We start from the raw sequence: 27,834 nt of genomic DNA on the forward strand, positions 1-27,834 counted from the left end.
CGCTCCGCTCCGCCCGGCCCCGCGGGGGCGGCCCCGGCCGCTCCGAAGCACCGCCCGGCCGCTCCGCGGCGAGCCCGCCGCGCCGGCAGCCCCGGTACCGGGCAACGCCGCGCCGAGAACGAGGCAGCGCGGCTCGAGGCGCCGGTTCAGGCTGCGGGGCCGAGGCGGCGTCGGTGTCCCGTCCCCCCCCCACCCCCCCCCGGCCTCGGCCCACCGCCAACGGGGTGCCCCGGTCCCGTCGGCCCTGCCCCGGCACCGGCCGCGCACGGCAGCTTCGAGCGGGCGGAGGCGGCCCCGAGGCAGCCCCGGGCTGCGGGGGGCCTCGCTCCGGCCGTTGTGCCGCCAGCCCGGAGCCCCCGGGGGGTCTCACAGCCGGCGGCGGGGCCGGGACGGGCACGGGCACGGGGCCCGGCTGCTGGCCCAGAGAGGCGAGAGGGTGCCTTGTCTGCCTTCGCCATCACAGCCCGGAGGGTCCCGGCTCCCTTGTGAAAAGCAGCCCCTTCGAACAGGTCACGTCAACGTCGGGTACGTTTGTCTGGTTCAACCGAACCCTTTTCAGCTAGGTTCAAGCCTCTACTGAATCACGCCAGTCGAAGCGCCCTGCAGTAAGCGAGACTCGAGGGGCCAGTTTGCCTTTCACGGCACCGATCATCTCCGGATCCAACCACGCAGCGATTTTGCGTCTCAGCGTGAACCCATCTGCCTTGGTGCAAAGAGCCTGGACACAGAAGAAGCCACCTGGGCCACGCTCCGGTAAGAGGGGTGCGAGCAGAGGGGTGCGGTACAAACCCGCCACAGCCTCTCACGTATACAAATCATGCAGGGTTTTTTTGGTTTTTTTTTAACTTATCTGCTGTCCTTAATACTGACGTGAGTACTGAAAGTTCATCTATTTCAAGGAACGTAAAGGAAAAAAAAGGGACACTAGAAAAATATTACGACTAAAAAGTAATGAGGGCTAAATTTACAAATTCTTTATTTAAAAACCCCTAGAGTATATATAAAGGAGATCCTCCCAGTCAGAACTCGTTCTACCTACTGTTGAAAACCTACATCAATGCCCCATATTTACACCATAAATGTTCTACCCTGTGTATACAATATGCAACCCTTGTATACACAACGTATATACACAGCAGGTATGAATAGCTCGTGACCACAGAACAAACATCCAGGCAAATTAGTAAACAGTGTGGAAAATACACATTTCTTATACATAAAGCAACGGGGAGAAGACATCCAAAAATACGCAAGATGCAAGTACTTGCAGTGAGTGGAATTGGTTTTTCTCTTCCTAAAGCACAGTTTTCTTTTCCAGGGGAGAAGATTATTTCAAACAAGTGACTCTAGAACTTTTTTTATAAAAAGAAAACTTAAATAGTGCAAACTCTGGTTAAAACATGTCACCGCATAAAGGGTGTTTATGCGTAATACAAACAAAACCAAGGAGAAGTTACTCACGGGGCAGGGGTGGTATCAGAAATAGAGGCCCCAGCTTCAGACCCGGACACTCAACACCAGCAACAGTTTCAGCACCGTACACTGGAACACTGGCCTAGACCTCAGCCCCCAAATCACAGTATCCTCACCTAAAATCCCAGGAAGCATTTAACTTCTATTTCGGATTACCTCGTGATTTTCAGGCAGCGTATTCCAGTGAAACGCCCCTCCCTGAAAGTGATCACAAGGCAAACTACCTACCCAAAGCCTACAAACACAAGAGGGGCTTGGCAACATTTCTGCCTTTTTAGCAGCGAGCCGGGTAAATTCTCCTGTCTAGAACTCTAACAGGCAAAGGAATTTGGCAAACCCTACCAAACAAGACGTGTTACAAAATGCATCGGGTTACTTTCTAACTAACATTTCCCTTAAGTAGCAATTTCAAAGGGCTATGACAAAACAGTTAATAAAAGTAATTGTAAATATGCCAGCTGCGTTTCACATCGTTTCCTAGAAGAGGACAGTCTTTCAACACTTGTTGCGTACTTCCGGCATCAGAGCATTCACATTCAGGTGCTCTTTTGCTTGTTGGGGGGAAAAAAGAAAAAAAAAAAAAAAAAAAAAAAAAAAAGGCTGTATTTCCTGATATGCCAAACTATCAAAGATGAATAACCAGTGAAGTCCCCCAAAATCAACTACGAGAACAGATCAGCAACAGAAAAAGGACTTTAAGGCAATACGAGGCATCAGTGCTGCGATGCTCCGATGTTTACATCCCAATGCACGTTCAACTGCAAAGAATTTCTCTCCCCTGCCCCCCCCAATTTTCTCCTCATCTGTTAACTGTCAGACTCTTCCTCCTTCTCCTCCTCATCATCATCGTCCTTTGTGTTGGCCTCAGATTTATCTGAAGACTCATGGAGAAGAACATATTCCCTGCTACTGAACCCAAACTTCAGTACATCCTTTTCCTTCAGTTCGTAGTAACGCTGAGGTTCAATCCGCTGGTTATTGAGAAAAGTGCCGTTCCCAGAGCCCAGGTCGATGATGTAGGGCCTTACTCTGCGGCCAACGGTCCCATCGGCACGAGTGTACTCCACAAGCCTAGCAAAACAGAAGACACCGTTTCAATCACAACAGCGAGAGACAGAAAACGTACCCCAACAGCAGACGAGTTTTCCAACACCTGAGCCCCAGTGCAGTTAATACTTATCTGTACTTGCAGAGATCTGAACAACTCTGAGGAGAGCAGTGAGAAACTGCGTGAGACTGAGCAGATTCTGACAGACTGCATCACCTTCTAAAACTTGTGATGATGTAATACGTAATTCCTACCACAGAACAGATGGCTGTTCCCTAAGAGAGCATCTTTGTCTTCAGCAGCAGGCCACCCCTGCTGCTTCAGAGGAGATCAGCAGACTTTGTTGTGAAAGACCAAATGAAACAAACCTCTCCTTGAAATGCCTTTACTGCCGATTACACCTGCCGGTTTATTCCAATTCAGATACACAAGCAGTTCTGCGTTTAACCCTGCTGTGTTATTTGTCTTACTAAAAGGCTGCTTGCGGTTAAGTGAGAGGAATTACAGATATTTTTGATTACTGCTAGGATGATATGCGGCAGTCAAACATAAACTCCATCTCTCTCTAACGTACTTACAGCAAACTCGTACCTCTCAACTGCGCGTATCCGGGGTTTGTTTGTTTGGGTTTTTTTTCCTTCAGAAGTTCCCGAATAATCCTGTTTCACCAGCAGGCAGAGCAATACTTACCGGTACTGAAACACAGCATGCTGCTTTGAGCAGGAGGGATGGTCAATTGGAATATCTGCGATTCTGCGGTGCCTGCCCAGAAGATAAGCGCTCTGCCTGTGAATGTACATGACTGGGAGAAACTCATCGTTTTTGAAAGGATAGAGGCGCCATCGCTTCTTCGGAATCCGAGCTTCGGGGGGCTCGCTGTACTTAATCACGACACCTCGGAAAGTGTTGGTATCCTCCAGAAGCGCACCAGACAGTTCAAAGCTTGGCTTCTCTTTGTTTACAGAAGCTTTTTCTTTTGGTTTGTTATCAGATTGCCCAAGTTCTGGATTCTGGTCAACGACAGTGCCTTCGTTATTTTGTCGATGCTCTCGTCTTCTCTCGTTATAAAACTCCCTCTCTGCTTGCTGCTCACGGATGCTCTGAACATCCCGCTCTCGCTCGTGGCCTCGGACTCCAGGCCTTTCGTTCGGATTCTTCCTTCTGTCCGAGTGGTCTCTGTGTCTATCTCTGTCACTACTTCTCTCTCTCCTGTGTTCTTGCTCTGATGGGTATCTCTGCTTTCGCTCCTCGTTTCCTCTACGACAATAATCATCTCGCTCCTGTAACGAAGAATCGCTTACAGTGACTGTAATACAGAGGCGTACTCAGAATTAGAACGAAAGAGCAGTGAATCTACCTCGGCTTTTAAGAACATCACAATCCTACCCATGGAAAACGCGTACTCGGACGTGTCGTGTGCAGATCTACCACAGAGCGAGAGACGCTTATTTCCTTGCCAAGCTATTTAGATTCCTACAATTTGCACAGAACAAAGCAAGATCAAGAAAGAGGGCGATGCACCGTCTGCTCTGGGCCCGTGAAGGAGCTTGCAGGGACAGCCAAGTGCCAAAGGCTGGGTTCACAACACGCGTGAACACCCGGTCGCGTACGGCAAAGCCCGAGGTTGGCAGCGCGAGCTACGGAACTACCCGCAGGCTCCCGTCCCGTCCCGTCCCTTCGGCGACAGGCGGGGGGACGAACCGCCAGGTGAGAAGGCGTTTTTCGTACCTGGCACGGCCGAGTCTCGCCGGAGCAGCCGCGGCGGCGGAGCCAGGCAGCGCGCAAGGCCCCGCTAAGGCCTCGGCGGGCAGGGCCGGGCCTCGCGGCTACCGACAGCGCGATTTACCTGCTTCACCTTCACGGCGGCGTGGTGCGGGCTGCGGCTCCTCCTGCCGCGCGGGGACCGGCTCCTCCGCCCGGACTTGCTCTTCCTCTTGGGCGATCTTGAAAACAGCGAGAGGAGGGGTGAGCCGCGGGGCCGCGGCCGGGCCGGGCGCAGCGCGGGGCCCGCAGCCGCCGGGCGGCCCTACCTGCTGCTCCTGCCGCGGCTGCCCTGGCGCGGCCCGGCCGGGCCCCGCCGCTCCTCGGCCGGCGGCGACTGGCTGCCCCGCGCCGAGCGGGAGGCCGAGCGCCGGGGGCTCCGCTTCTCGGCCTTCACCGCCACCTCCCGCCGCCGCCGCTCCCGCCGCCGCTCGGCCGCCGCCTCCATGGCGCCGCCGGCCGCCACAAAGGGAAGTGCGCGCCGCTTCCGGCCCGCGCGCCGGCACCCGGAAGCGCTTCTTCCGCCGGGGACGCGCCGCCGCGCAGGCGGCCGGCGCCGCCCTCGGGCGCCTCTGCGCCTGCGCGGGGGCGCGCGCCGGGCCTGCGCACGCGCCCTCCGCCGTCGCCATGGCGACAACGGGCGCCGCCGCCGCCATGATCCCGCCGCCGGACTCGCTGCTGCGGTACAACCCGCCGGTGCTCGTCAGCCGCCGCACGGAGAAGCGCTCCCCCGGGGTGAGCGGCGCCGGCCGGGCCGGGGCGCCCGCGGGCCGCGCCCCGCCCGCACCTACCGCGCTCTGCTCTCTCCGCAGGCCCGCCCGCTGAAGGCGACGCTGCCGCCGCCCGCCCCGAAGGGGCCCGTCCCGCCGCCGCCCCGGCCGGCGGCCGCCGCCCCGGCCGCCAAGCAGCCGCAGGAGATCCTCAACGCCATCCTGCCGCCGCGGTGAGCGGGGCCAGGCCCACCCGCACCTGGCAGCGCCCGGCCGGGCCCGCGCCCCCCCCCCCCGTAACGGCGGGTGTTTTTCCCGGCAGGGAGTGGGAGGAGGAGAACCAGCGGTGGGTGCAGGAGGTGTCCAGCGCGCCCGGCACCCGCCTGGAGGTCATCCAGCTGCAGGAGCAGCTGGACCTGCGGCTGCAGCAGAGGCAGGCGCGGGAGACCGGCATCTGCCCCGTGCGCAGGGAGCTCTACTCGCAGTGCTTCGGTCAGTGCCCACACCGGCAGGCGCCAAAAGCGTGGCTCCTCACCCTCAGCCCGCGGGGCTGCAGCCCCCGGATCCCCGTCCCGGTCAGCGCTCCTCCGCCCAGAAGGCTGGACGCAGCCTCGGTCCCCGCCGGGCAGCGCTGAGGGGTGCTGGCAGGGGAGGCTGCGCAGGGCAAGGGCTGCTTTTCCCGTCGGCCCGCAGCGCTGCAGGCTGGCGTGCCCTCACACCCGCCTACCCCGGCAGCTTTTACACAGAGCATTTTACAGTGTCTTGTTTGCAGCGTCTCGTGTACAGCGTACACTCAGAAGATGCGTTGTACAGGTATGCTTACACAGGCGTAACAGTGAAAAGTGGAAAGAAGCTTAAAATTCTCTCAGTTGTACTTAACCCCAACAGTTAATTTAAAAACTTAAAACACTGTGTAACTGTTAAGCACTCTTACGCACTCTGATGACGTGGTGTTGGTCTTCCAGCTGTAAGAGATTGTGCTCAAACAAATGACAATTCTTCTGGAGGCTCTTGACTCTTCTGCAAGCTTCCCGATAACTGCAAAAAAATCATTACAAATTCTGAGGTGTTTGCTGTTACAGCTTTAGTGGAGCAGTAGCACTGTTGTTACCATAGGTTCTGTACCACCACACCACCACGCTGCTTCTATTTGCTAGCACTTGATGCTATAGCTGTAACATAACAAAAAGAACAAAATTGTGACTATCTCCAGTTTGTGGTGCAGAGAACAGGTAAAAGACAAGCAGCTCTGGACCCTGTGTGTACCCAGCAGTCGCAGATAAAGGTACAGTAGCTACTCTAACTAGAGTGTTGTACCCTTTCTTTAAAGATGAACTGATCCGTGAAACTACAATTAACTGTGCAGAGCGAGGACTGTTGCTGCTTCGAGTCAGGGATGAAATCCAAATGACAATCGCTGCTTATCAGACACTGTACGAGAGCAGTGTTGCGTTTGGCATGCGGAAGGCACTACAAGCTGAGCAAGGCAAATCTGACATGGAAAAAAGAGTAAGTTGGGCTGTTAACCCCATAATGTAGTTTCCTGCACTTGATACAGTGTGAGGATATTACATACAAAAATTTTATATGAAACTATTTCGGTTTCCACTGGATGGCAGTAAAGATCACCAAAATACCTGTCTTACTGTTTTCCTAGGGCTTAATTGCACTTCATAATTACCTGCTATTATATCTGCAACACTTTAAAGACTGTACAACATACAACTTTGTCCCATCTTAACTGAAAATTTATTATTAACCAACAAAACTTGAGATCTGTACTCTCTTCCAAGATTGCAGAGCTGGAAGAGGAAAAGCGGGAGCTGGAAAGACAAGTGAGTGAACAGAAAGCTAAATGCGAAGCTATTGAAAGACGTGAAAATGAAAGGCGACAGACAGAAGAGAAGAAACATACTGAAGAGGTTCAGTTCCTGAAACGAATGAATCAACAGCTGAAGGTTAGTAAAAAAACCCACAATTCCAAACAGTAATGGTAAAACTCCTCGTTTTGTAATTAGATAGGCAAATAATTTTCTCCTTATAGTTTTCAAAGTGTTACATTTATGATGCATTTGTATTAATGTTCCACTTCCTTTAAATTCTCAATGAAATGGGAAAATAGCATTTTGCATTCTCTACTTCCTTGCTCAGTCAGTAATTGTTCATCACTAGTAAACCCCACGATGCAAACAGGTCAGATTAATTGAATTCTAGTCATACACACATTTGCCAGGGAGAGATCAGAATTTGTTCAGAAAATGATAAAGTGTTACAGTCAGCTGGAGAAGAGCAGACGCATGCAGCTGAACCCCAAATGCAGAGGCTTCAAACTTGACTGATACCCCAGGAATCTATTTCTGCACAACTGGATCGTAAGGTTATCGCAGTTAGCACCCCTTCTTGACTACAAAACAGAAAATCTAGAGAAGGCAAATTTCTTTGCTGTTGGCCATTAAAGTTGACTCCCTGATAACAAGACACACCACTTAACATGAAATATTACCTAAAAAGAACAATTGTGTACTTATGCAGTAGGGACTGCATAATTACAGGAGTGATTTTGTGCACGCTGCTTTGGTGAAAACAGAGCTTCTGCTCATTACTTTGCTTTTGAAAGGAAAAAATCCCACATCTTTTGAGTAAAGAAAAAAATGTTACTATAAACAATGTTAAATGTTTCTGGCTACAGCTAAAAACATATCCTTTACACCGAGCTGCTTTCCTTATCTTCACTGTTCCTACAGTTTCTCCTTTCTAAACCACTAATGTCTTCAGGCCATCTGTGTTTTAGGGCACAAAATGGAATAACTGTTAGATCCAATACGTGCTGCCACTGAACCCATGTTTCTTCCTTGAAGTACAAGTATTCTAACAGCTGTGCATGTACCACTGTTGTAGTTCATTTTGATGGCAGCTCTAGGAAGAGGACAACCTAAGGGTCCTGGAAGCTTCATGCACTACACGCTCCCTAAGCATGGGTAGCTCTCTGATCAATCTACTAATTGGGTGTCAAGTTGTCTCAGGAACTGAAAAACTTGCTGTTCCCAGCTACTTCTGTCCCAGAATGAGAGTTTGTGTTCCAAATGCTAGAGTGCCAAATATTTAATTTAGCTAACATAGTCCAGCCTGAAATCAGAGAATTCAGACCACTGTTTCAACAGCTTTTATTTAATTTCCTCTTCAGTGCTTTACATTATAAAACGAGTCTTTCGTTGTACGGAACCAAGGCCAGCTCTTTTCTTCTCAGAATGCAACAAGTGTGTATGCCAAGAATGAAAAGCTAATTTATAAAACATGTAGTAAGGAATGGAATAGCTAGGGAAAAAAACCCTGGCCTGCTTCTCTTGAAGTATTGCAGCATCCCTCAGCTCCTTGCTTTGAATATCTAACAGACAATTTATCACTTTACAGCAATGCGGGTTTATTTTTTAGGTTGAATCTAATTTGACTTACTGTCTCATTTGTTTTTCAGGCCCAACTTGAAAGCATCACTGCACCAAATAAGTAGATTTTTTTCTGTTGTCCTCCAGGCAGCGCTCACAAAAGCTGTCAGAGCAAGAAGTTGGCAATTAGTGACAAGGATTTGTCTTCATAAAACAATCTTGAATTTTCACTTACCGGTAACTGAAGGCAGCGTAATTGTATTATTTCTTTCTTTTTCTCTTGAAGATTTGAAATTCAAGAGCTTCATTAATTACTGCACCCTCTTTCAACGCCGTCTCAGCATTCAGCTCCTTGAACAGTGAACCTGTCTGGGACTTGCCTCTTGGCAATATGCTAGATGACCTTCAAAGCAATAAACTAATAAATGTTTTTATATGCAAGCACCTCTGTAATATTATTACTTTGAAAATGTTGTAGAAAATTCAGAAGCAATATACGAAGTGTCTACAATAAATACAAGTCACATTCAGGAAGAATCAGATTGCAGGTAATTCTCAGACAGGTGTTTGGAGGGTATTTCCTTGAGCACGTGCAAGTTGGTGTTAATTGTACATCAAAATCCCTTCTCAGAACTGTTAGCAGTAACCTAGATGAGCAACACCTAAGCTCTCTACGTGGTTATTTCTAATGAAACAAAGGGGTATAATACCACTGCAGCATCGCTTCTCAGTGGAAGCAAATGAAGGTACTGGAGGTACCTGTGTAACTAGCTGGTTATACATCGCAAGCAGACATGGGAGAGATAATTCACTGTAGTCATATGAAAAACTCCATAAAGCTAGTTTCCAGAAAAAAAAAAAAACAACAACACAAAACAAGCCCACCACCACTGAGTAACACTTCAGGATATGTTTTGCCAATGCAGTGTTTACTGGCCTTAGATGCTGATGTGGAAATACCACGATCTTCAACTGCATAAAGAACTTTCAGATGATGCAGAAACAAAGAGTGAGATGCTACTCCTGGGAACGAGACAGACAAGTCAAACTAGGCTTTGAATGGGAACTACAAGTTTTATATTAAAAAAAGCCACCGCATACTAGAGCTGTTTTATGTAAAATTTAATAGAATAAGCAGTTATTGCTTATGTTTGTATTTTTTGTGCTTTGATCTTTGTCCCTCCAAGCCAATTTTTTTCTTGTTCTTATTCTTATTTTTCACGTTGTGAGTTTCATAATACCGGACTCCGACTTTCTTGGACCGCTGCTGCCTCTCAGCTCGTCTTCTCTGTAAATACACACAAAACACATTAGCAAATCCACAGTATCCATAGCCTGAATTTGTTTGCATTCTTTCAAATATTGTTCACTTTGCATTCCACATGCCTTAAGTAAAATAAATAATTTCAAATAAAACATTACTGATGGACATCTATATGGAATCCACCCACCCATGCTCTTAGAATGTTACAGAGGAAGATACCCTTTGATCTTTACAAAAGTAGTAAACAAGATACAAGAAGCAACCTGATGTGCATAGTCACGTAAGAGGTCTTTAACAGAAGACGTGACAGAACATTCATAAACAGAACTCAGGCTTCCGTTCCCCTCTGACAGTCCTAACAGTCCACAGCAACGTTCCAAAAAGCCCTTGCTGTACAAGTTTGCTTACAAATCACTTTCAAAGTCCTACAGACAATTTCACTTGGTATTTAAGTTATTCTAGAAGAATTGTTTAGACTTGACTAACATGAACAGAAAATAGCAGCAGCAGCTTTCTTTGAAGACAGAATAGTACTGCCCATCTAGTTCCAAATTCTCCCATCTCCCAGCATTTAGACCCCTGCTCTCTAACAGCATCAGTGGGCAAGCCAACACTGAAAGCAGAACGCTTATCCACAAAGGATTCTCCCCTTAGCACTCTTTCCGTCATGGTTACCTGCTGGAACCTTCTATGGGTCCACGCTCAGCTGGAACATGCTGCTGTCACATCTCACGTCAGCAGCAAGCCACCCTGTCTTCACATTCCCCCTACCTCAGCTACAGTCCCTGCGCTCTCCCTTTCCTACTAGTGCCCAGTCTCAAACCTCATAAGTGATAACGAGCAATTTATGTATAAAAACAGCCAGCTCTCTTACTCTGCTCATTTGTTTTACTACAAGAAATCACACTTACTTCTTTGGATGTAAGTTTCTTGCAAGGCTGTTTACCCGAATTGTCATCATCGTCATCATCATCATCATCTGCTTTCCTTTTTCTTTTCTCTGTGCTGCCTGCAAACAGCAGAGATCACATACTCGGGCATCTTCCCAAACACCCATCTGTTTGCAGAACTTAAGACTGGGACACCATCCCATCTACTTCAGCAAAGCATTCTTTTGGTTGTATTTTAATAGCTTCTACCAAAACAACATGCATGTTTCTTACCAGAGAATCACTCGCTGTTACTACAAAAACTGCTCTTGAGAAGCAGATTGCTCAAAGCCCCATGCAAGTCCAGAAGAATTTCATAGTCTTGTCAGAATAGGGTTCTCCCATGTGATTTTGCCTTTAATCAAACTTACGATGGAAACTGAAGCCACAGGCTCTTGAAGTCACAACAGTAAAACCTATAGCCTGAAGTAGCTCTGTGCTTTTATAATGTCATAAAACCCTTCCACTCCCTTCTGTGTAATATTACACCATGTGGAACGCAGTTGCTCAGACTGCAATCTGCCCATAGCCCCATTCTTTTGGAAATACAACATTTGTCTCCTCTTTACCCTCATTCACTAGCAGAGGGACACATCTTACTGTACAGACAGGTGTTCTACAGAAAGGCTGCAGCAAGGTCATCAGGCAGCCCTTAAGTTAGCTATGGAAATATTTAAATAGCTTTAGGGGATAAAGGACTTGCAATCAGGAGCTAACGAACACTTCTCCCCCTAACTCCCTCTCTTCTCTTGCTTATGGGATTTCCAAATGTAGATTAAGAACATCTACTAATCTTGTTTTACCTCTGTCTTCAGTTTCTTTGGGTTCTTCAGACTTCTGCATGGATTTTGCAAACACCTTTTCACTCAGCTGCTTAGGGATTCTACAAAAGATAAAATAAGCAATAAAAGAATGTCGTAACACCAAATGTAACCATCTCTGAGAAGTGATCAGTCTCCAATAGATCCCAGTAGCCCAGCAGCAGCAAAGCCACAGGCTTTGCACCTGAAAACATATTACAGTAATCTTGTCTCTGGAGTTACTGGGCTTGCGCCCTGCACAAAGGGACAAAGTATAACACTTAATCTTGGAATCTTAGCCCTCACAAAGTTGGTGGATGAGCTTTGCTAAAACTGGGCCTAATGTATGAGCTAGGATAGTCTTGTACATGCACAGAGACCCAGCTGGCACATCCAGGTAGGACATTAGCCTTGGTATTGCTCAAGAAAGAACACAACACCAAGGAGAGATGTAATATTGCTACCCAGAATACCAAGAGATTTCTAATCCATAGCTTAAGAGGCAGCTTTCCAAAAGTGAGAACATTTTTAGTGATGCTGGTAAATGGGACTTCTTGGGATAATCTTTCAAAAACAAACTGCTGCTTAGCCAAAGTTCAAATATTTATGGGTAAACTAGATAAGCTGTGGCAACTTGTATGTGGCAACACCAAGGAACCAGTCGAGCAAGTCATGAATGGAGTGAAACTACAGCAGAACCACATTAACCCTTTTCCCCCTTGCGAAATATTTGAGTCGCTGAACAGATTCAGATACCTTATTGCTGAGAATCTCTTGGCTTTGGCTTTATCCAGAAATTTTTTGTATTTTGCAATCTTCTCCTCCAAAGCCTTAAGAACTGCCTTAGAGCTCTCCCTGGCACCTGGTGCAGCCAACTGAGATTCCTCCTCTACTGCATCTTGATGTTGCTCATTTTCCTCTTTCTCCTCTTCCTGCTCCTCCTCTCCAGAAGAATCACTGTCTGTTTCATCAAAGCCTGGCACATCTACAGGAACCAGGTCTTCTTCTGAGAACTGAGGTGCCACATTAATCCTCCCAAAGTTCTGCCGAACATGTGACATGAGTTGCTTAATTTCAGTGTCTGTATTATTCTTCTCTTCTGCTGGCTCCACACTTGACGCTACCGACTCAGAGATTTTCTCCTCATTATTATCTTGGCTTGACGTCATAGCTGCTTCCAGCGCAGGAGGCTACAAGAAAGAGAGTGTAATGGATATATTATCTACAAAGTCTGTCCCATCATCTCCGAGAGCAATTTCCATTTTATCTCTTTGGGAAAAGCCCAAGATGACAGGCTAATGACGTCATCATTACTGACATTCCTGCTAGTCAGATGATTGTAAAATGGCTCAGACATCTCTGTGAAGAGCACTGCTACCTGGTCCTCACCAAATTCAAGTGAGTTTCACCTGAATCACCAGACTCGGGCAGAGCCCAAGATATGCACTGCCCAAGTTACATGGCACTCTGGGAAAAACAACAGTGAATACCATTAGGAAACTGAATATGTGAGAAGAGGAGGCACGAGCATCACATTCTCACCTGAGGACGTGTTTCTGCATTCGGTGGCTTCACAAAGAATGGAATTCTGCCTCTCTGCCAGTCATTGAGAACCATCTTGCTCACAGTTTGTATGTCAGGCTCACCACCCTGAAAGAACCCAGTAACAATTTATGGCCATGTTTGCAGGGCACAGCACCTATTTCCTGTAAGCAACAGAAACATTCCTATTTCCCATGTTCAGTAACAGGCCACATGCTCTTCCAGCCTGCAAATGCAGAAAGTTGTCACACCTTTAGCAGTTTTCCAGTCCTAGAAGCAAGTTTCTCAAGGAACTCTTCTGCATCCTTCCAGGAATCAATTTTGTACGTCTTTCTGATGTACTCTGGTTTGGCTCTTTCCAGCACGGCACTAATATGATCTTCAGGGCTCTTAATCTTTTCAACTTGAACCTGCAAATGAATGGTAGAACATCAACCCTTTGGAAAGTGTGCATTCATTTCTTTGAACCCATCACATTAACAACAGCAAAGATTTTCCAGCATTTAGTGCAGATACATACCACTCCCTTCAGCACAATGTCTGTTTCTGTGTCTCCAGATGGATAAACTACACCTGGGCAGTCGATGAGAAAAATCCGCCGCATCAAGGTAATGTATTGCCACACCTGAAAGAGACCAGTAGTTCCCCGTGTTACCTCCTTCCACAGACAGCCTCTGTTCTGCTTTTTAAATGCACAGTTCTAATACACAGGAGTCATCTTAGGAACTTGGTATTAACACACAGAAACAGAATATAACTTGGCATTTTTGTTAGCTAGCCAAGATGTATTGCACCTTGGTCCTTCTGTATCAGCCAACACCATCCCTAAGGTTTTGCATCAAACTACTAACTCACAGGACCAAGGTGAGGAAACTACAATCATGACAAACTCCGATATTCTGTGGTTTTCCTCTTCCATGATCCTTAACTTCAGTGATATTTAGGAGTAAAATGAACAGTCTAGCAAAGAAGATTCCTGTAACTTTGTCTTCTTGTTTACTCTCACATTCTTGATGAACAGAGTTAGAAAACCAGCACTAACAGAGCCTGACAGCACAAATATACCCAATAATTTGATTCGGGAAAGCACAGACACTGAGTCAGGGCAGCTGAGCATTCAGATCACAGCACTACAGTGCAGGTAGAGGGGGAACTCAGGAATGCTTCCAGTAGCGGTGCTTCAGAGCAATGCCTGTCGATCAGCCACTCCTCAGACTCTGGGTCACAGAGCCTGTACAGTTCAAGTGCTAGATTTGAAAATGTCATTGAGATAATTTTACATGAACTCTGCCTTTGACAATGCACTTACATAATAAATTTTTATCTTTAATGTAGGGATCTCTTCCTACCTTTGTTTCACCTGCAATAGGGGCCACATTGCAGACCTTCTTAGACCGTAATGTATTGATCACTGAGCTTTTGCCAACATTCGGATAACCAATGAAACCCACGCTGATCTGTTTCTTGTCAGAGTGTAACTGTTAAGAAATAACGCATCTTTTTAACACCTCATAGAGAAAGACAGAATTACTACTACAGTTCTGAACATGTGAGCAGCTACTGTTCTCACTATATTGGAAAGCAAAGGGGACTCCAAAGCACCAGATGAAAACATGAGATCAGCTCTTTTCTATCGGGAGAAACGTATAAGGGTACAACCAACTTGCCCCCCAAGAACTCCAAGCATTGAAGAAAATATTTGCTACTACTTCAAAAGGAAGATGTGAACCCCTTGCATTCCTTGTTGCTCTAAAATTACTTGTGAACGCCTTATTTAGAAACCATTTAGGTTGAGAAACCAAGCAAATACAAACAGTAGCTGGGGACAGAATATAGACATGGCTTGACAAAACAGTAACTAATCTAAAGGCAACAGAAAGTGCCCTTTTTGGAAAAATGAAGACACTTAAAAGGAGAATATCTTAATAGAATATGCATATATGCAGGACAAACAGGTGTGAAATATGTTCCTTTCTTCTACGCATTCAAATGAGACCCAGGAGTGTCAATGGGATACTCTGTCTACAGGAAACCTAGGCCAGGTCAAACCCACTCTTTCTGGATCTCCTCAGTTTGACAAACATTTTGAACATATTTGAAGGAACATTTTTTGTTTTCTCTCCAAAGAAGGGAGCTTTATTGATGGAGTCGTTTGCTGACAGAATGCCCATAGGAAAGTGTAGTGAACCCCAAACGCTAACAAAACAGGAGACTCCACAGTAAACACCCCCACCCTCCCAAACACCACCACAAATCCCCAAAATTGTTCTGTACCTTTCCAAACTGCCTTAAAAGCTGTATGAAAGCACCTTTGCCAAAAGGGTTTGTGAGGCTGGCATGAAAAGCAAGTGTTGGATACTCCTGGGAAAGGACAGCAACCCAGCGCTTCTAAAGAGGAAAACATTACTCGGTTAGGGATCCTGTGCTGCGGAGGTGGTGAAACAATCTGCTTATGAGCAGAAGTACACAGCACCTTCACTTGGGTCAGAAATGCAACTGTCTATGAAAATTGCTATGTAAGAACCTTTGAAGCATTTCACCAACCCAATAGCTAAAAGGACTGAGTATTGTTTTTATAAAAGACAAACAATTTCCCAAAAACGCCTTCACTGCTAGCTAAAACTAATTAGTTTAACAACATAAAGTAAACCAGCTGTGGTGGCTATGGATCTTAAGCGCACTAACATTTAGCATACTCTGGAGACATCAGCTGAACTGTTAAATCCAGACAGAGGAAGTAGAGAATTTGTGGCTGGTGAATGTTGCTCAACTCAGCCAAACTTGGACAGACTTACATTGTAATTGTTACTTTTATAGCAGGCAAGCAGAGAGTTCCCACTGACCCAGTTACATTACGCCCTTTGAGACGGGCATGAGGACTGGCAACAGAATTAAAGCAGAGGCTACAAAAGGGACAAAGAAGGTCCAAGGAATAACAGGCAGGACTGTGCTTACAGTAGCCCAGGTAGGAACAAGATCACATTTGTTCAGGACAAAAATGAGATGTTTCCAGTGTTTCTCCTTTTTAAGATAAGATTCCACATGAGGGGAGCGAGTACCCATGGGATCCCTGGCATCAAGAACTTGAACAACAACATCTGATGAGTCTATCACCTGAAAAAAAATCACACAGAAGGAAAGGATTTTACAGAAAGATGTCTGTACTTCCAAAATGAAAACTAGCGGTTTTCTAAACTACATCACTAATTTAAAAACCTTGTATCCTTCACGAACAACTGTTACTTCCCCATAGACTAGTAAAGCTCAGACTAATACCCATTGATCCTCCACTCTCTCTTCCCCTAACTCCCCTCCACATTCAGGCTGGACAGCTGAACAGCTTCTACCTGTTCTTCGGCACCAGGAAGACGCTTGTAGCACTTGGGAAAGAAAACACTGTGCCCAAACAGGAAAATTAATTGTTTCAGCAGACAAAACCAATGTTCACCATCCTTTCTGCAGCAATTCAATTCTGCCATTTCATAAAGGATCAGGATAGAAAGTATGTTTTCTGGATCAATATGAAACACACAACCAAGTAGGAACCTGCTGTTAGTCCACTAAGCATCTACAGCAGGGAGCTGTCATTTTATAACTTGCTTCAAGCCAAGAGAATTTGTTTCACAGCTATTTCCTGCATTTTTGGCAGCGTCTTACTGAAATCTGTTTTGCTCGATTGTTCCCAGAGCTTTTAGATCTAAATGAAAAGGTTTTAAGCTACACTTGGAAATTCAGAGCAAAAAGTCAAGCAATTTCACACCTAACAGTCACTGAGAGCACACTAACTGCTCTTACAACCCTAACTCATTCTCAGTCTCCATTCCTCTAGCAGTCAAGGTGACTCCCAGGGAACTGAGGGTCAGAGCCCTCCAAAGATGACCCTATCAACATGCCAGATGTTTTTAGCCTAAAGAAACTTAGGGGCCTCTGACTGGTTTATTTGTGGTAAAGCCCCAGGAAACTAAGAGAAGCTAATACCTTCGCTCTGCCAGTCCACCTCAAGATCATATATTTTAAGGTTGTTTGTTCCAGTGGGACAAGAGCTCAAGAATCAAGCTCAGTCAGGCAGAGATTTGAAAATGAATCTCTGCTCTCTCCTACAGCTGGCTTTTCTTGTTCCCATTTAGGTACTGTATCAGTACCCGAAAAAGGGTGTATGGTTTCAAGTCAGTCAGTACAACCAGGCTGAGAGGAAAGCAGGCAAGGGAACGACAGGACATCTCTGCATGAAGAAAGTCACTGTCTTGATGTTTCTAAGAAACTTCACAGCAAATTCAATTGTATCAAAGCTTCCAAACAGAGCAATAAATGGTTTTCAGAGCTTTTCCGATTATTGCTGTATAGGATTTCCAATGCTGTGCTGAAGCACCTGACTTCACAAAGGCTGATAGACATGACTCTGCTGGAAATTATAAGCATTGCTTACCTTGTAGAGCTCACCCCAGATTCTTTTGGACTGTCCTTTCTTATATATTTCCTCTTGTGCTTCATCCCTGGAAGTGGATTACCAGAGACATCAGCAACCACAATAACAGGGTTACAGGGTTGTCTTCTCTAAAGCCATGTAGCCATTTACAGACAGAAGAGGAGATGTGGCCCAAGTAACAGACAGCTGGGATTTAGCCCCGCTCCCCGCCCTCTGCCTTCAATCTACCCATCCGCAGAAAGATCCTACAAACACGCACTCTTTCAAAGATTCCTATCTGTCCACTGCTCAGTTCCCTATCTAAGCCAAACCGTGAGTTTGGAGATATCCTGACATGCAACAGAAAATGAATTATGAATAAAGACAGAAGGGTTCCACGGAAGCAGCAGTTTGATTAAATACAGAGCGATAAAACAGGATTAAAAAATCCCAAATTCAGCTAATTTCACTTTCCTTACTCCTCATACAGTAACAGCATTGATGGACGTACTAGATACTTCTTTAAAAATAAAGCTGGCCTTTCAGAAACGGAAACAACAAATAATGTCTCCTTTCTATTTACCTTACACCAGTGTCTTCCATCACCAGGTCTCGGTCCTTGCCCTGATCATAAGATTCTGATGAGGCTTCAGCATTCTCCACCAGAGACTGCACATCACTTGCTGAAAGATTTGGTCTTTTCCTCTGTGATTTGGGGCCAAATGTTGATTCAAATGTTTCTGTGTCAAGAATGTGAACTCTGGAGGTCTAAGGAAAAACAGGCTATTAAAAAACCCACAAACACTGTTTTTTCCACTCTCATGACACGCAGTGTACAAGACCTTAGTTCAATGCAACTCTACAACCTGTGACAAGAGTTACAAGCACTTTCCTAACAATGTTTGAGTTCTCCGGCTTAATCTTTGAGAAACATGAGTGGATATTTAATAAGCAACAAAACACACTGCACTTGCCAAAGAACTATGCTTCAGTTCCTTCACCATAAATGATGTCCAATGTAATTAAAGCTACAATGATGAAAATTTCGCTGCTATCTTTGATCATTTCTTATTTTTCTAACAAGTCCACAAATCTCGCCAAATTCACAGAGTTTTGTCAGGCATAATTACCATCAAAATTCTAGATTTTTAAAGCCTGTAATGAATGCCAACTTTTCTTGGAACGGCATAAAATTCATTGCTGAAAGAAGTAATTTGTTTTTGTAATGCACATTTTAGTTTCTTATAACTTTTTCCTTAACTTAGGTAACATTTTTATGACATAAACCTGGAAAGTTTCCATATGAAAAAAATAGCTAGCAAGAGTTCAAAATAACAGTTCAGACATCATGAAAGAAACCTGGTAATAACTAAAACTTGATGTACTAGAAATGAAGGCTGCATGCACAAGAATTTCTGATTCAAGGTAACAAGCACATATTTGAGTTCAAATTCATCACACGAGAGCGTGTGCAGTGCGAAGCATCCTCAAAAGAGGTGCCTCTGTCACACGAGCTATTAGAAGCATTAGAACATAAGGTGGCAAGCTGCCACACTCATTCTAAGCTGGTACGCCAACCTAGGATGTTTTAGGGTAAGTTTCCTATCGGAAAACGAGAATTTCTAATAAATAATAGAGCTTCTCACAAACTACGGGGAAGTAATACACCATTTCTTTGCCTTCACATTCAACAGCCACAGTGATGGGCTCTCAAAAACATCCTTCCTCAAGTCATCCACTCCAATTGCCCCTCCCAACGCTTCTAGAACACAACATTTCACCAGGCTGAACAGAGGCAGCACCATCGCCCACAGATAAATAACATGACACCCCTGTGGCCATAACCCAGCCGTCACCCTGTATGGATGAATGATACTCACGTGCGGTTTAATCCGATCGTAGAAAAGGGACATCGGCAACTTTCTTTGCTTCATGACAACTCTGTAAGGATCTTTCATGACGGTTTCCATCTCTTCTTGAAACTTCTGTAGGGATGATTGCTTGATCACGCGAGTATTTCCTGCATGTCGAAATAAATATTGCACCTGACCATTCCTCATCTTAACTGCTTCAGAGACCCCGGGTACACTAACAAAATATTAATACTCCATCTGGAGCCAAAAATACCAGTGACAAAAACCAGAGGAATTTACTTGAGACAAACCCCAAATTAGCATAAGCAAGCCAATCCCTTTCTTTCCTGTCATTTAAAGAAAATTTTAAAAGTATCCCTAGAACACTTAACGTACATAGGCTACAACATACATACACACAGGCAAACCCCAGAAAATGACTGAAGGAGAGAGAATAACCACACTCGAGAGGAGTGCGTGGAAAGCAAACGCCCAAAGTACAGGCACATGCAACGTGTGAGCCCATACCCGTGCCTACAGTGGGGGTCCTTCACCTTCATTATCAGCATCTGTCCCACACAGCACTGAGACAACTCTGAAATAAGCACCCTCCAAACACACAAAGTTCAACAGTTTTTAAGCTTGCTGAGCCTGAAAGTTGAAGAAAAAAAAAAAAAAACAACTCACCAAACCATTTAATATTTGGTTCCACTCTTGCAACTGTGCCTGGTGCCACCGTTGACTGATACTGCAGAGGCTTAATCACTTTACCATGTTTGTTTCTAAGTGAAAAATAAGAACACGTGTAAATACGCAAGGGGAGCACACACCCTTTTGTTCACCAGACCAGAAGTACACCCACAAAATCCAGAGAGACCCTTCACCTAGAACTGGTGCCCCCGAGATTGCTACCAGAGACGGTACAGCCCGTGAAGGCCAATTAACTCAAACACCGGAGCAGAAGAAGTGATGTCAACCAGCGCACGCTCCTAAGTCTCACTGCAGCTTGACCAGACTCTTCGTGAAGGCTGCTTATGTCAAACCAGGAATGGCTTATTGGGGTGCAAAAAGCACCAAAGTACCATTTCCTAGTGAACACTGCCTTCTTCGCTCCCGGGCTCCCGTGGAAACTTTTAATCAGCCCTACCCATCAGCTGGTGCAGAACACTCATCATAAGATAATTTCCAAGTTGAGACCTGGCTTAAATTTAGTCATTTTTTAAAATACATATTTCCCAGTGTGCTCTCAAAACAAAGTGAAATCTGGCAAAACAAAACAGCTAATCTGAACCAGGATTCTCAGAAATGCCTGCGGCATCTACGACGTGGCAGACGCAGATGTTTACGAGGCGGGAGCTGCTCCACAGCCAGCGGTTCTCAAGCGGGGCGAAGGGGCGTCTCTCAGCGAAGGAGCCGTGCGGGAGTCAGGCTCTTCAGGTGTTTTGAGATGAACTTTCGAGTTATGCCGTTGGTGGAAATGAAGGAATTCTGGGCATTTTGGGGTTCGTGACGTTCCAGTGAGATCACATCAGCTGCTCCGCGCCACCAGTTTCCCAGCTGCGTTCCCGGGGCACGTCGCGGGCTGTCGGAAGCCCACGGGAGGGCTGCCCACCTCACGGCGTCGCAGACCACACGAAGCAGCGCGGCCGCGCCGGGACAGAGGCGTTCTGCCGCCGGAGGAAGGACAGCCGCCCTCGGCGCCGTTCCCTCGGCCACGCGGGCCCAACGCGCTGGCGCCAGAGCCCCCGCTGCCGGGCTGCGCCGACAAACGCGCTCCCTGCACCGCAGGGCCGCGGTCCGTCCCGCAGGGCACGGCCCGGCCCCGGCCCCGGCCCCGACAGCGCACTGACCGGCGCCCGCTCGCTGCCGTGCCCGGCGGGAGCCCGGCCCCGCGCCCCGGCCTGGCCCGCGGGAAACCACCCAGCGCCTCCGCCCGGAAGGGCGCACGGAGCCGCCCGCGCCCCGCGGCACCGGTAACGGCGGCGGCGGCGGTGGTGAGGCCAGGCCGGTCCCCCGCCGCCTTCCGCGGGCCGAGCCGCGCTCACCTCCTCTCCTTCTGCCGGTACATGTTGAGGCGCCGGATGGTGGCTCGGTCCCGCATGTTGTTTCCTCCCGCGCCCCCCACGCGATCTGCGGAGACAACACAGCGTCAGGCCCGGCCCGGTCCGAAACGGTCCGGCGCGGCCCGCGGCCCCACACGTACCGGGATTGGTGCTGGCGCGGGAGGGGTTGATGGTGCTGCGGCCCTTGTAGCGTGGCTTCACCATCCTGCTGAGCGAGCCCCCTGCGCGGGGCGGGGCAGCTCACGGCCGGACCGGGGAGAACCGAGAGGTCGCTCCGCCACACGCGCCGTACCGGGCAGGAAGCGGCGGCAGAAGCACTTCCGGCGTGGGGGTCAGCGGCATGACGCACTTCCGCTGGTCAGTCTTCCGGCTGCGCAGGCGCGTCAGGTTGCCCTGACGACCACGTGCGCCCCCCCGGTCGCCATGGCAACGCGTGGCGTGGCCCGGCCCCGCCGCCCCGGCCCCCCCCTCCCCGGGCCCTCCCGGCTCCCCCCGGCCGCCCGCCCCCCCCCCCGGTGCCCGCGGGGCTCCCCGGGGCCTCCCCAGCGCGGGGCCAGGCCGCGGGTGCAGCGCGGCCGCCATGACCCGCCCACGGGCGCGGCGAGAGGGGCGGCGGCCCGTGGGGCCCGCCGGGGCGGCCTGTGCCGCGGGGTGCTCCGGCCCGGCCGGCCCCGCCAGGCCGGGGTTGGCGGGAGGGCGGCTGCCCGGCAGCGCGGCCTGCGGGGCGGGCGGAGGGCGGCGGGCCGCAGGGCGCCGGCCGGAGCGGAGGGCGGGCTGCCGCCGGCCCGGGCAGCGCGGGGACCGCAGGCCGTTTCAAAGGGAGGGCAGGCCGTGATAACGGGGGTGCTGGCACGGGAGCCCTCCCCGTTTGTGGAGCGTTGTTTGTTCGCAGGAACATAATAAGAAGCGTTCGGGAGCTGGGCGTTAGCGCCCGCTTCCGTGGCAGGCGAGCGCGGGTGGCCGGGCTGGCGCGGCGGTGCGGGGCTGGCGGTGCGGAGCGTGCTGCGTGCGGCCGGGCGGCGCGGGGTGTTCATGGGCACACAGGGCTGTTTTTTCTGGGTTACTGGCAGTGACTTTTTAAAATTAGAAATAACAACACCGGCGGTTTTGTATGCATGGAAAGAATTGCATGGACAGTGCAGAAACCTAAATCAAATTTAGGCAAATTGCACGTCTAAAGACTAAGCCTACGTTCGTGTTAGTGCCAGATTTTAATAGAAATTGGAAAGATCCTCACCTTGGGGGAATTAGCAAAGCTCCACTGAAACGGTGTTAATTTATACCAGAGATTGGGTTGGGGCCAAACTGCTCGGCACGCTGGGGAATCGTTCCCCAAAACGAAGGTCTGGCCCATCGTTTCTAAATACTTGTTAGCAGTTAGAGTGTTCCCGGCTAGTTCCGTTTCCTTCTAGGTGTGCTGATGCTCTTCCAAATCCAGAACAGTAACAGAGCTTCTGAGATTTTGTTCTTTTAATGATCTTCAGCATTTTGCTTTCAGGTAGTGCATAGTCCCTGTTGTACGACGAAGTCCTAATGAGTCAAGACTTGTGAGATGTTTTGTAAGATGGCGGTCTTGAATTTTCAGTCTGTTTTGGTTAAGCCTACGATTTCTGTTTTTTCTCTTAATAGAATTATGTATGCCTTGGACATTTAAAAAATACACATTGATGTGGGCGTAAAAATTAATTCCAAATTGTAGATAATTGTTTAAGCTATCAGACTTGAGGCTCATGTAGAAGAGTTTTCCCAGGACGAGTGTGTTTTCTATTAGAGTTGATATCAATCTGCCAGAAGACCCTTTTGATTTTCAGATTTTTAGACTAAATAGTTGAGTAATACTTGCTCTGGTCTCCCCCACTCTTTCTTCCTTTTCCTTAAGAAAACACTCTTTTTATTGTTAGCAAGATATCTTGGAGTGCATCCAGAAAGTTGCTGTCTCTTTCTGTGAAAGAATAGAAATAGCTAGCTTTAGACGTGCGCTTATGTCACGGAGAACTCTTATTGGCAAAGCCTCTGAGTTAATTGTTGAATTCCCACGTTGAAAGCTTTAACACGGAGGTCTCAGCACCACTTTCCCCAGCCTTGCTTACAGTGAGCCCTGTCGCCCAAATCGGAGTGGGCTACTATCCTGTATTTTCTGTCATAAGAAAAGATTATGCTGATAATGTACGGGAACTGCATTCAAACTGGAATAAATTCATCCTTTCAGCTGTGCTTTCCTCTCTCTCATGTTTTTCCTGACCAAAATTACATTACTGGGGCTAACAGTATTTAACTTACAGTATCTCTGCAGCTGCGGTTGTTTACTTGTGTGTCTGATAACATACGAGTCAGATATTTTACTCTACCAAAATAATTTTTTGTTGCTGTGAGACTTGCAAGCTTTTCATTTGCTACGGATGCATCCTCCCATTTCAGTTCTTAACTTTCTTTCCTTCTTTTTAAGTTGGCCGCAGTGGGATGCTGTCCGTGCTGCGTACCAGACAGCACAGGGGGGTTAGTGACAGACGCCAGGCCTGTCGGATCTGCCCAACGGCCTCAGCTTCATTGACGCGACTAGCCTGACCATTGCTGAAATGAAATCATTTTGAATTTTATGTGGCCTCTTCCTTGTCAAAATCCCAGTGAATGCGGTTATGTGATGCCATCAGAATGACTCATTGCCATAATTACATATGTTCTAAGGGGTTATTCCCATTGTATTATTAAAAACTAGTGATGTTTGATTTTTGGCAGGGACTGTCTTCCTTGTATGATCTACAGATTTTGTCAATTAAATGAAGGAAAAATAGATTTCCAAGACTTCAGAACAAGACTGGACTTGTACTCAGAGCACTTTTTCGGTGCGGTATTGAGCTACTTTGTTTTATTTAATAGGATAAAGGCAACGTCAGCCATCTTACTCTCCTCGTTGCAGCGTTCCCCGCAGAGCACAGGGACAGAAGCGGGTTTTCTAGCCAGCCTTCAAAATCATCCCATGCACTGCCAGGAGGTCCCGTGGATGGTTTAGCACCACAGTAGTTTTCCCAACTCAGTTCCTCAGGAATAGGTTTGCAGGGGTGTAGGTTACAAGAGTGGGAGGCAGGGCTCCTTGGCAAAGGGCTCGAGGTTTGACGGCTCCTTAACAGGAAAAACAGAAGTGATCCCAGGTATCGTTGCCTTGGATCTGGAGTTCCCAAAATGGTGACTGAAAGCAACAGGGGAAAGCTGGAGGGAGGAGAAAACTGAAGTCAAGCCAAAAAGGTGAAAAAGGACTTGGAGAGCGTGGGCTGCGCTGTGCCCAGCAGGATCCGGCCCTCGGAGCGAACGTCGTGCTCGGTCCCACGCAGTTCTCGCAGGCTTGCAGAGCCTTCTGCTTTACTCTTTGAACGTGCGCCGGTGCCGCAGCTCTCGCTCACAGGAATTAAGTGTTACTAGCAATCTGGAAGCTAAAGCATTTATAGATAAATGCTTTACTTTTGTGATTTGATTTTGACAGTCGTGAAAAGTGGCTTCTTTTCTAGAAAGCTGCACATGCTGCATCATGCGCGTTAGCCTTGCACGTCGCAGGATTTGACGTGGCCTTTTGCAGGCCGTTTCAGTGGTGAATGGCAGACGAGGTTCTAACCAGGCGGTTTTGCTTGTGCTGTAAATAACAATATATTATCTACCTTTTTTTCCCGCTAAGGTCCTGCTGCTCTTCAAAAATCATGGCGATTCTGGCAAGCAGCTCCATCTAAACTATGGTTTGGCATTCCGTTGGGTGTAATATATTATCATGTATATAAATGCCAAGGGCGTGATTTAGTTATTGGTGACTGGTTAAATACAGCTAGTATTTCTGTAATTTTGATAGCGGTTTTCTTAAAATGCTATGCCTAACATCTCTCTCTGTGAAGACTATTGACTTAATAAAATCTGTAAATATATATAAAATATCCCTTTTAGTGTTCTCAGACAATGTAACCCAGATAATAGTATTAGGGATAACCTGTTTCACTATCCTACTCTATTTCCTTTAATCAAAGGTAAGATTTCTTCTGAGTGAGAAATCATTTTAACATAAACATGAACTAAGAAGTATATACATTGCCTCCATCTCCATGGGGGTAGAAAGCCAGTAAATTACTGTTTGAGGAGTATGTGTGCACACATTTAACTCTCCTGTAGCTGATGAAAAATACAGATTTATATGACACAGAGAGGATAAGAATATAATACAACCAACCTGTGTTTGGGGAAATTTGTCTGCTTTACCTCCTAAATCTCAGCGAATGAGATGATAGAAATTAAACAGTTCCAAGCCCACGACTGTAAGCGGTTAATACATTATCCTTGCGCTTTGTTCCCCATTACGTGGGATGAATTACCCAAAAGCTAAGTAAACTGCCTAGAAACTGCAGGTTTGGAGTAGAAGTCTGTCCAGCGAATAGACACCAGTTCGTTCAACAGTATAAATGAAGACGTCTTCTATGCAAAGGAGTTCCTGACAAAGGATCTGTCTGTCTGTCTGTGCATCTAGCAACTAGTGCTCCAGCTCAGCAACTAGATGGTCAGAGCACAGAACGTGAATGCGCGCAGGAGCCGGGGCAGCGTTTCCATGCCATGATCCGTATAGGTACGTTTGGCTTCTGGACGGTAGCAGGTAGACAGAAGTTACTTAGGAGAGGCTCTCTCTTTCTAGACATTTTTGGTCAGTGGGGATTTGACTCCAGTTTTGGTGAATAAAGCAAACAAAGCGTGTTCAGCAAACCCATTTATTTATTTATTTGTTTAAAGAAGCATATTTTACAGTGATGCCATGGAGAGAACGCCACAACAGATTTTGTTTGGTGGGCTGAAAGAGAGCGTTCACGTGCATGTGAGTTGAGATGACATCAACCTATCTAAGGAAATCTCTGGCTTGGACTGTTGAGCTCAGCGTGCAAACCTTGTTAGTCAAAGGCAAAATGTTTCTAAATCCATAAATGAACCAGCTCTCTTGGGGTGGGAATAAGCGTAATTCTCGAGCTGATTAAAAAAAGAAAAGAAATTTGACCTGTTTTTTATATTTTCCTCCTAATTTTTCTAAAACACTTTAATTTAAAAATCACCCATACTGCAAAATCTTGGGTTTTCTTAATATGCATTTTAAACTTTCCTTTGCCTTGCTCCCTTTTTCTTCCCATTTTGCTGTGAAAAAGGAAGAAAGAAGGGAGAAGGCTACAACAGAAAGAAGTTTGTCAGTTTTTCTAAAAAACCCTAGAAAGTTCTATAAAATAGGTTGTGTTGATTTATTATAGGCAGTTTAGTTTTGAAATAGTTGTGCTAGTATTGCCATGAGTTACTGTAGGGAATCCAGTCAGTTAACAGAGCCTCCGTCTGTAAAACCTTACTAACGCACTCTCGCTTCTCTCTAATCCTTGTTGAGAAGTGGATTGAGATACTGCAGCAGGAGGGAGGAAGGAGTCGTTTATGAATTAGCAAGCTGAGGTTCATGAAAGGGCTACTGATTATTGCTGCTAAAAAGCGGAAGGGAAAAACGGTTCTGCTTGCATGCAACGCCATGGCACAAACAAAATACTTCTCTCACAGGCTAGCTGAGGCTAGAAAATCAAGTGAGATCTGATCTTTCAGCTGGGAGGCTTTCAGGGATCATCCGAACATCATCCGTAAACAACTCAAAGGATGACTTTAAGAACCTCTTTCTCTCTGCGTGGTATTGCTGGTCGTTTATCATTGTGCTGAAATGGAATCCCCTTTAAAAGATATAACGGCTTCTTGTTTACTTAAACACAGAGTGGATGATGGGCTGAAAGGTTTTGCTGCCAGCGGAGCAGTCACGGAGAGCTTGGTACAGCTCTGGAGCTGAAACAACTGTGCAGCTCCCACGTCCTGCACTGAGCCAAACCAGCCACAAAGCGAACGGGGCGACGGGAGAGTTTAGGTGTCCTCTGCTGGAGCAGAGTCCTCGGCGGGCGCCACGAACCGCTGGCTCTTCGCAGGAGAGGACCAGGACTGCCGGGCGCAGGCAGGTGACCCATCGGAGCGAGCGGGGGCTCTCCCGCAGGCGTCCCCGCACACTTGCTGGCTCTCTCTGCCCTCCAAAACCGCAGGGCAGAGAAGGTGGTATGAAAGCAAGCACAGCGGAGATTGTATTTGCCAGGTGTAGCTTTGGGGTGAGCTTTTCCCTGCCCATCACCTTACTGGGGGAGTTAGGAGCTCCAGCGGCGCGTCACTGATCCACCCCGGGCACACCTCTGGGAGCCACCGCACCTCCCCTGGCTCCGTCCCTCAGGACCAGAGGGCTTTTGCTGAACTCTAGAAGAATTAAATGTCTGCACATATTTATGTTGAGGAAGCATGTTTTAAAATATAAGGGAAACTGAGCGGTATGCCACCTCGTGACACTGCTGAGGGTAAAGCTCTCCGTGCAGAGAAGGCGGCGTTCACGTGTGCCCCGCGCGGGTCTCGCTAGGTCTCTGTCCTGCACCGTCCTTGTCCCGGTTCCTCTGCCCAGGTGTCGGCTCTTGCAGAGCAGGAGCGCTTGTGCTGAATCCAGGGAATTCCCGTCAGTGACGTGCAGACCAGCAGTTTCTACCAAACTTAAAAGTTTGCTTCTCTTCTGCAGAGCCCGAACTGTGC

At 47.4% G+C, this 27,834-nt stretch overlaps 3 protein-coding genes across 3 annotated transcripts; 1 reads left to right on the plus strand and 2 right to left on the minus strand.

Moving 5' to 3' along the window:
* Positions 1-2,032: 2,032 nt before the first annotated feature.
* Positions 2,033-4,792, minus strand: SNIP1 (Smad nuclear interacting protein 1). The gene is made up of 4 exons (XM_072885015.1): positions 4,552-4,792; positions 4,368-4,464; positions 3,212-3,801; positions 2,033-2,544 (listed from the first exon to the last, which is right to left on the minus strand). The coding sequence occupies exons 1-4, from the start codon at positions 4,728-4,730 to the stop codon at positions 2,280-2,282; spliced, it is 1,131 nt and encodes a 376-aa protein (XP_072741116.1). The 5' UTR covers positions 4,731-4,792; the 3' UTR covers positions 2,033-2,279.
* A 97-nt stretch (positions 4,793-4,889) lies between these two features.
* DNALI1 (dynein axonemal light intermediate chain 1) lies at positions 4,890-9,064 on the plus strand. The gene is made up of 6 exons (XM_072885016.1): positions 4,890-5,017; positions 5,095-5,225; positions 5,315-5,484; positions 6,323-6,501; positions 6,786-6,950; positions 8,465-9,064. The coding sequence occupies exons 1-6, from the start codon at positions 4,910-4,912 to the stop codon at positions 8,498-8,500; spliced, it is 789 nt and encodes a 262-aa protein (XP_072741117.1). The 5' UTR covers positions 4,890-4,909; the 3' UTR covers positions 8,501-9,064.
* Positions 9,065-9,482: 418 nt separating this feature from the next.
* Positions 9,483-21,561, minus strand: GNL2 (G protein nucleolar 2). The gene is made up of 16 exons (XM_072885009.1): positions 21,372-21,561; positions 21,214-21,298; positions 19,856-19,950; positions 19,196-19,335; positions 17,899-18,083; positions 17,337-17,403; positions 15,866-16,024; positions 15,185-15,298; positions 14,260-14,388; positions 13,431-13,535; positions 13,162-13,320; positions 12,911-13,018; positions 12,125-12,558; positions 11,372-11,451; positions 10,551-10,648; positions 9,483-9,663 (listed from the first exon to the last, which is right to left on the minus strand). The coding sequence occupies exons 1-16, from the start codon at positions 21,433-21,435 to the stop codon at positions 9,514-9,516; spliced, it is 2,172 nt and encodes a 723-aa protein (XP_072741110.1). The 5' UTR covers positions 21,436-21,561; the 3' UTR covers positions 9,483-9,513.
* Between the last annotated feature and the right edge of the window lie 6,273 nt (positions 21,562-27,834).

Source organism: Ciconia boyciana, chromosome 21 (assembly GCF_034638445.1).
Source record: "Ciconia boyciana chromosome 21, ASM3463844v1, whole genome shotgun sequence".
NCBI lineage: Eukaryota > Metazoa > Chordata > Aves > Ciconiiformes > Ciconiidae > Ciconia > Ciconia boyciana.

Coding starts and splice junctions, on each gene's coding strand:
- SNIP1 (XM_072885015.1), bottom strand. CDS start 4,730: ATGGAGGCGGCGGCCGAGCGGCGGCGGGAGCGGCGGCGGCGGGAGGTG. Junction 3,802..4,367: donor CCGCCGTGAAGGTGAAGCAG/GTAAATCGCGCT, acceptor TCTTCGTTACAG/GAGCGAGATGATTATTGTCG. Junction 2,545..3,211: donor CATGCTGTGTTTCAGTACCG/GTAAGTATTGCT, acceptor CTGTTTTGCTAG/GCTTGTGGAGTACACTCGTG.
- DNALI1 (XM_072885016.1), top strand. CDS start 4,910: ATGGCGACAACGGGCGCCGCCGCCGCCATGATCCCGCCGCCGGACTCG. Junction 5,226..5,314: donor AACGCCATCCTGCCGCCGCG/GTGAGCGGGGCC, acceptor TTTTCCCGGCAG/GGAGTGGGAGGAGGAGAACC. Junction 5,485..6,322: donor GCTCTACTCGCAGTGCTTCG/GTCAGTGCCCAC, acceptor CTTTCTTTAAAG/ATGAACTGATCCGTGAAACT.
- GNL2 (XM_072885009.1), bottom strand. CDS start 21,435: ATGGTGAAGCCACGCTACAAGGGCCGCAGCACCATCAACCCCTCCCGC. Junction 15,299..15,865: donor TTGTTCCTACCTGGGCTACT/GTAAGCACAGTC, acceptor TTTCCTCTTTAG/AAGCGCTGGGTTGCTGTCCT. Junction 13,536..14,259: donor CTATTGCAGGTGAAACAAAG/GTAGGAAGAGAT, acceptor GGTCTCTTTCAG/GTGTGGCAATACATTACCTT.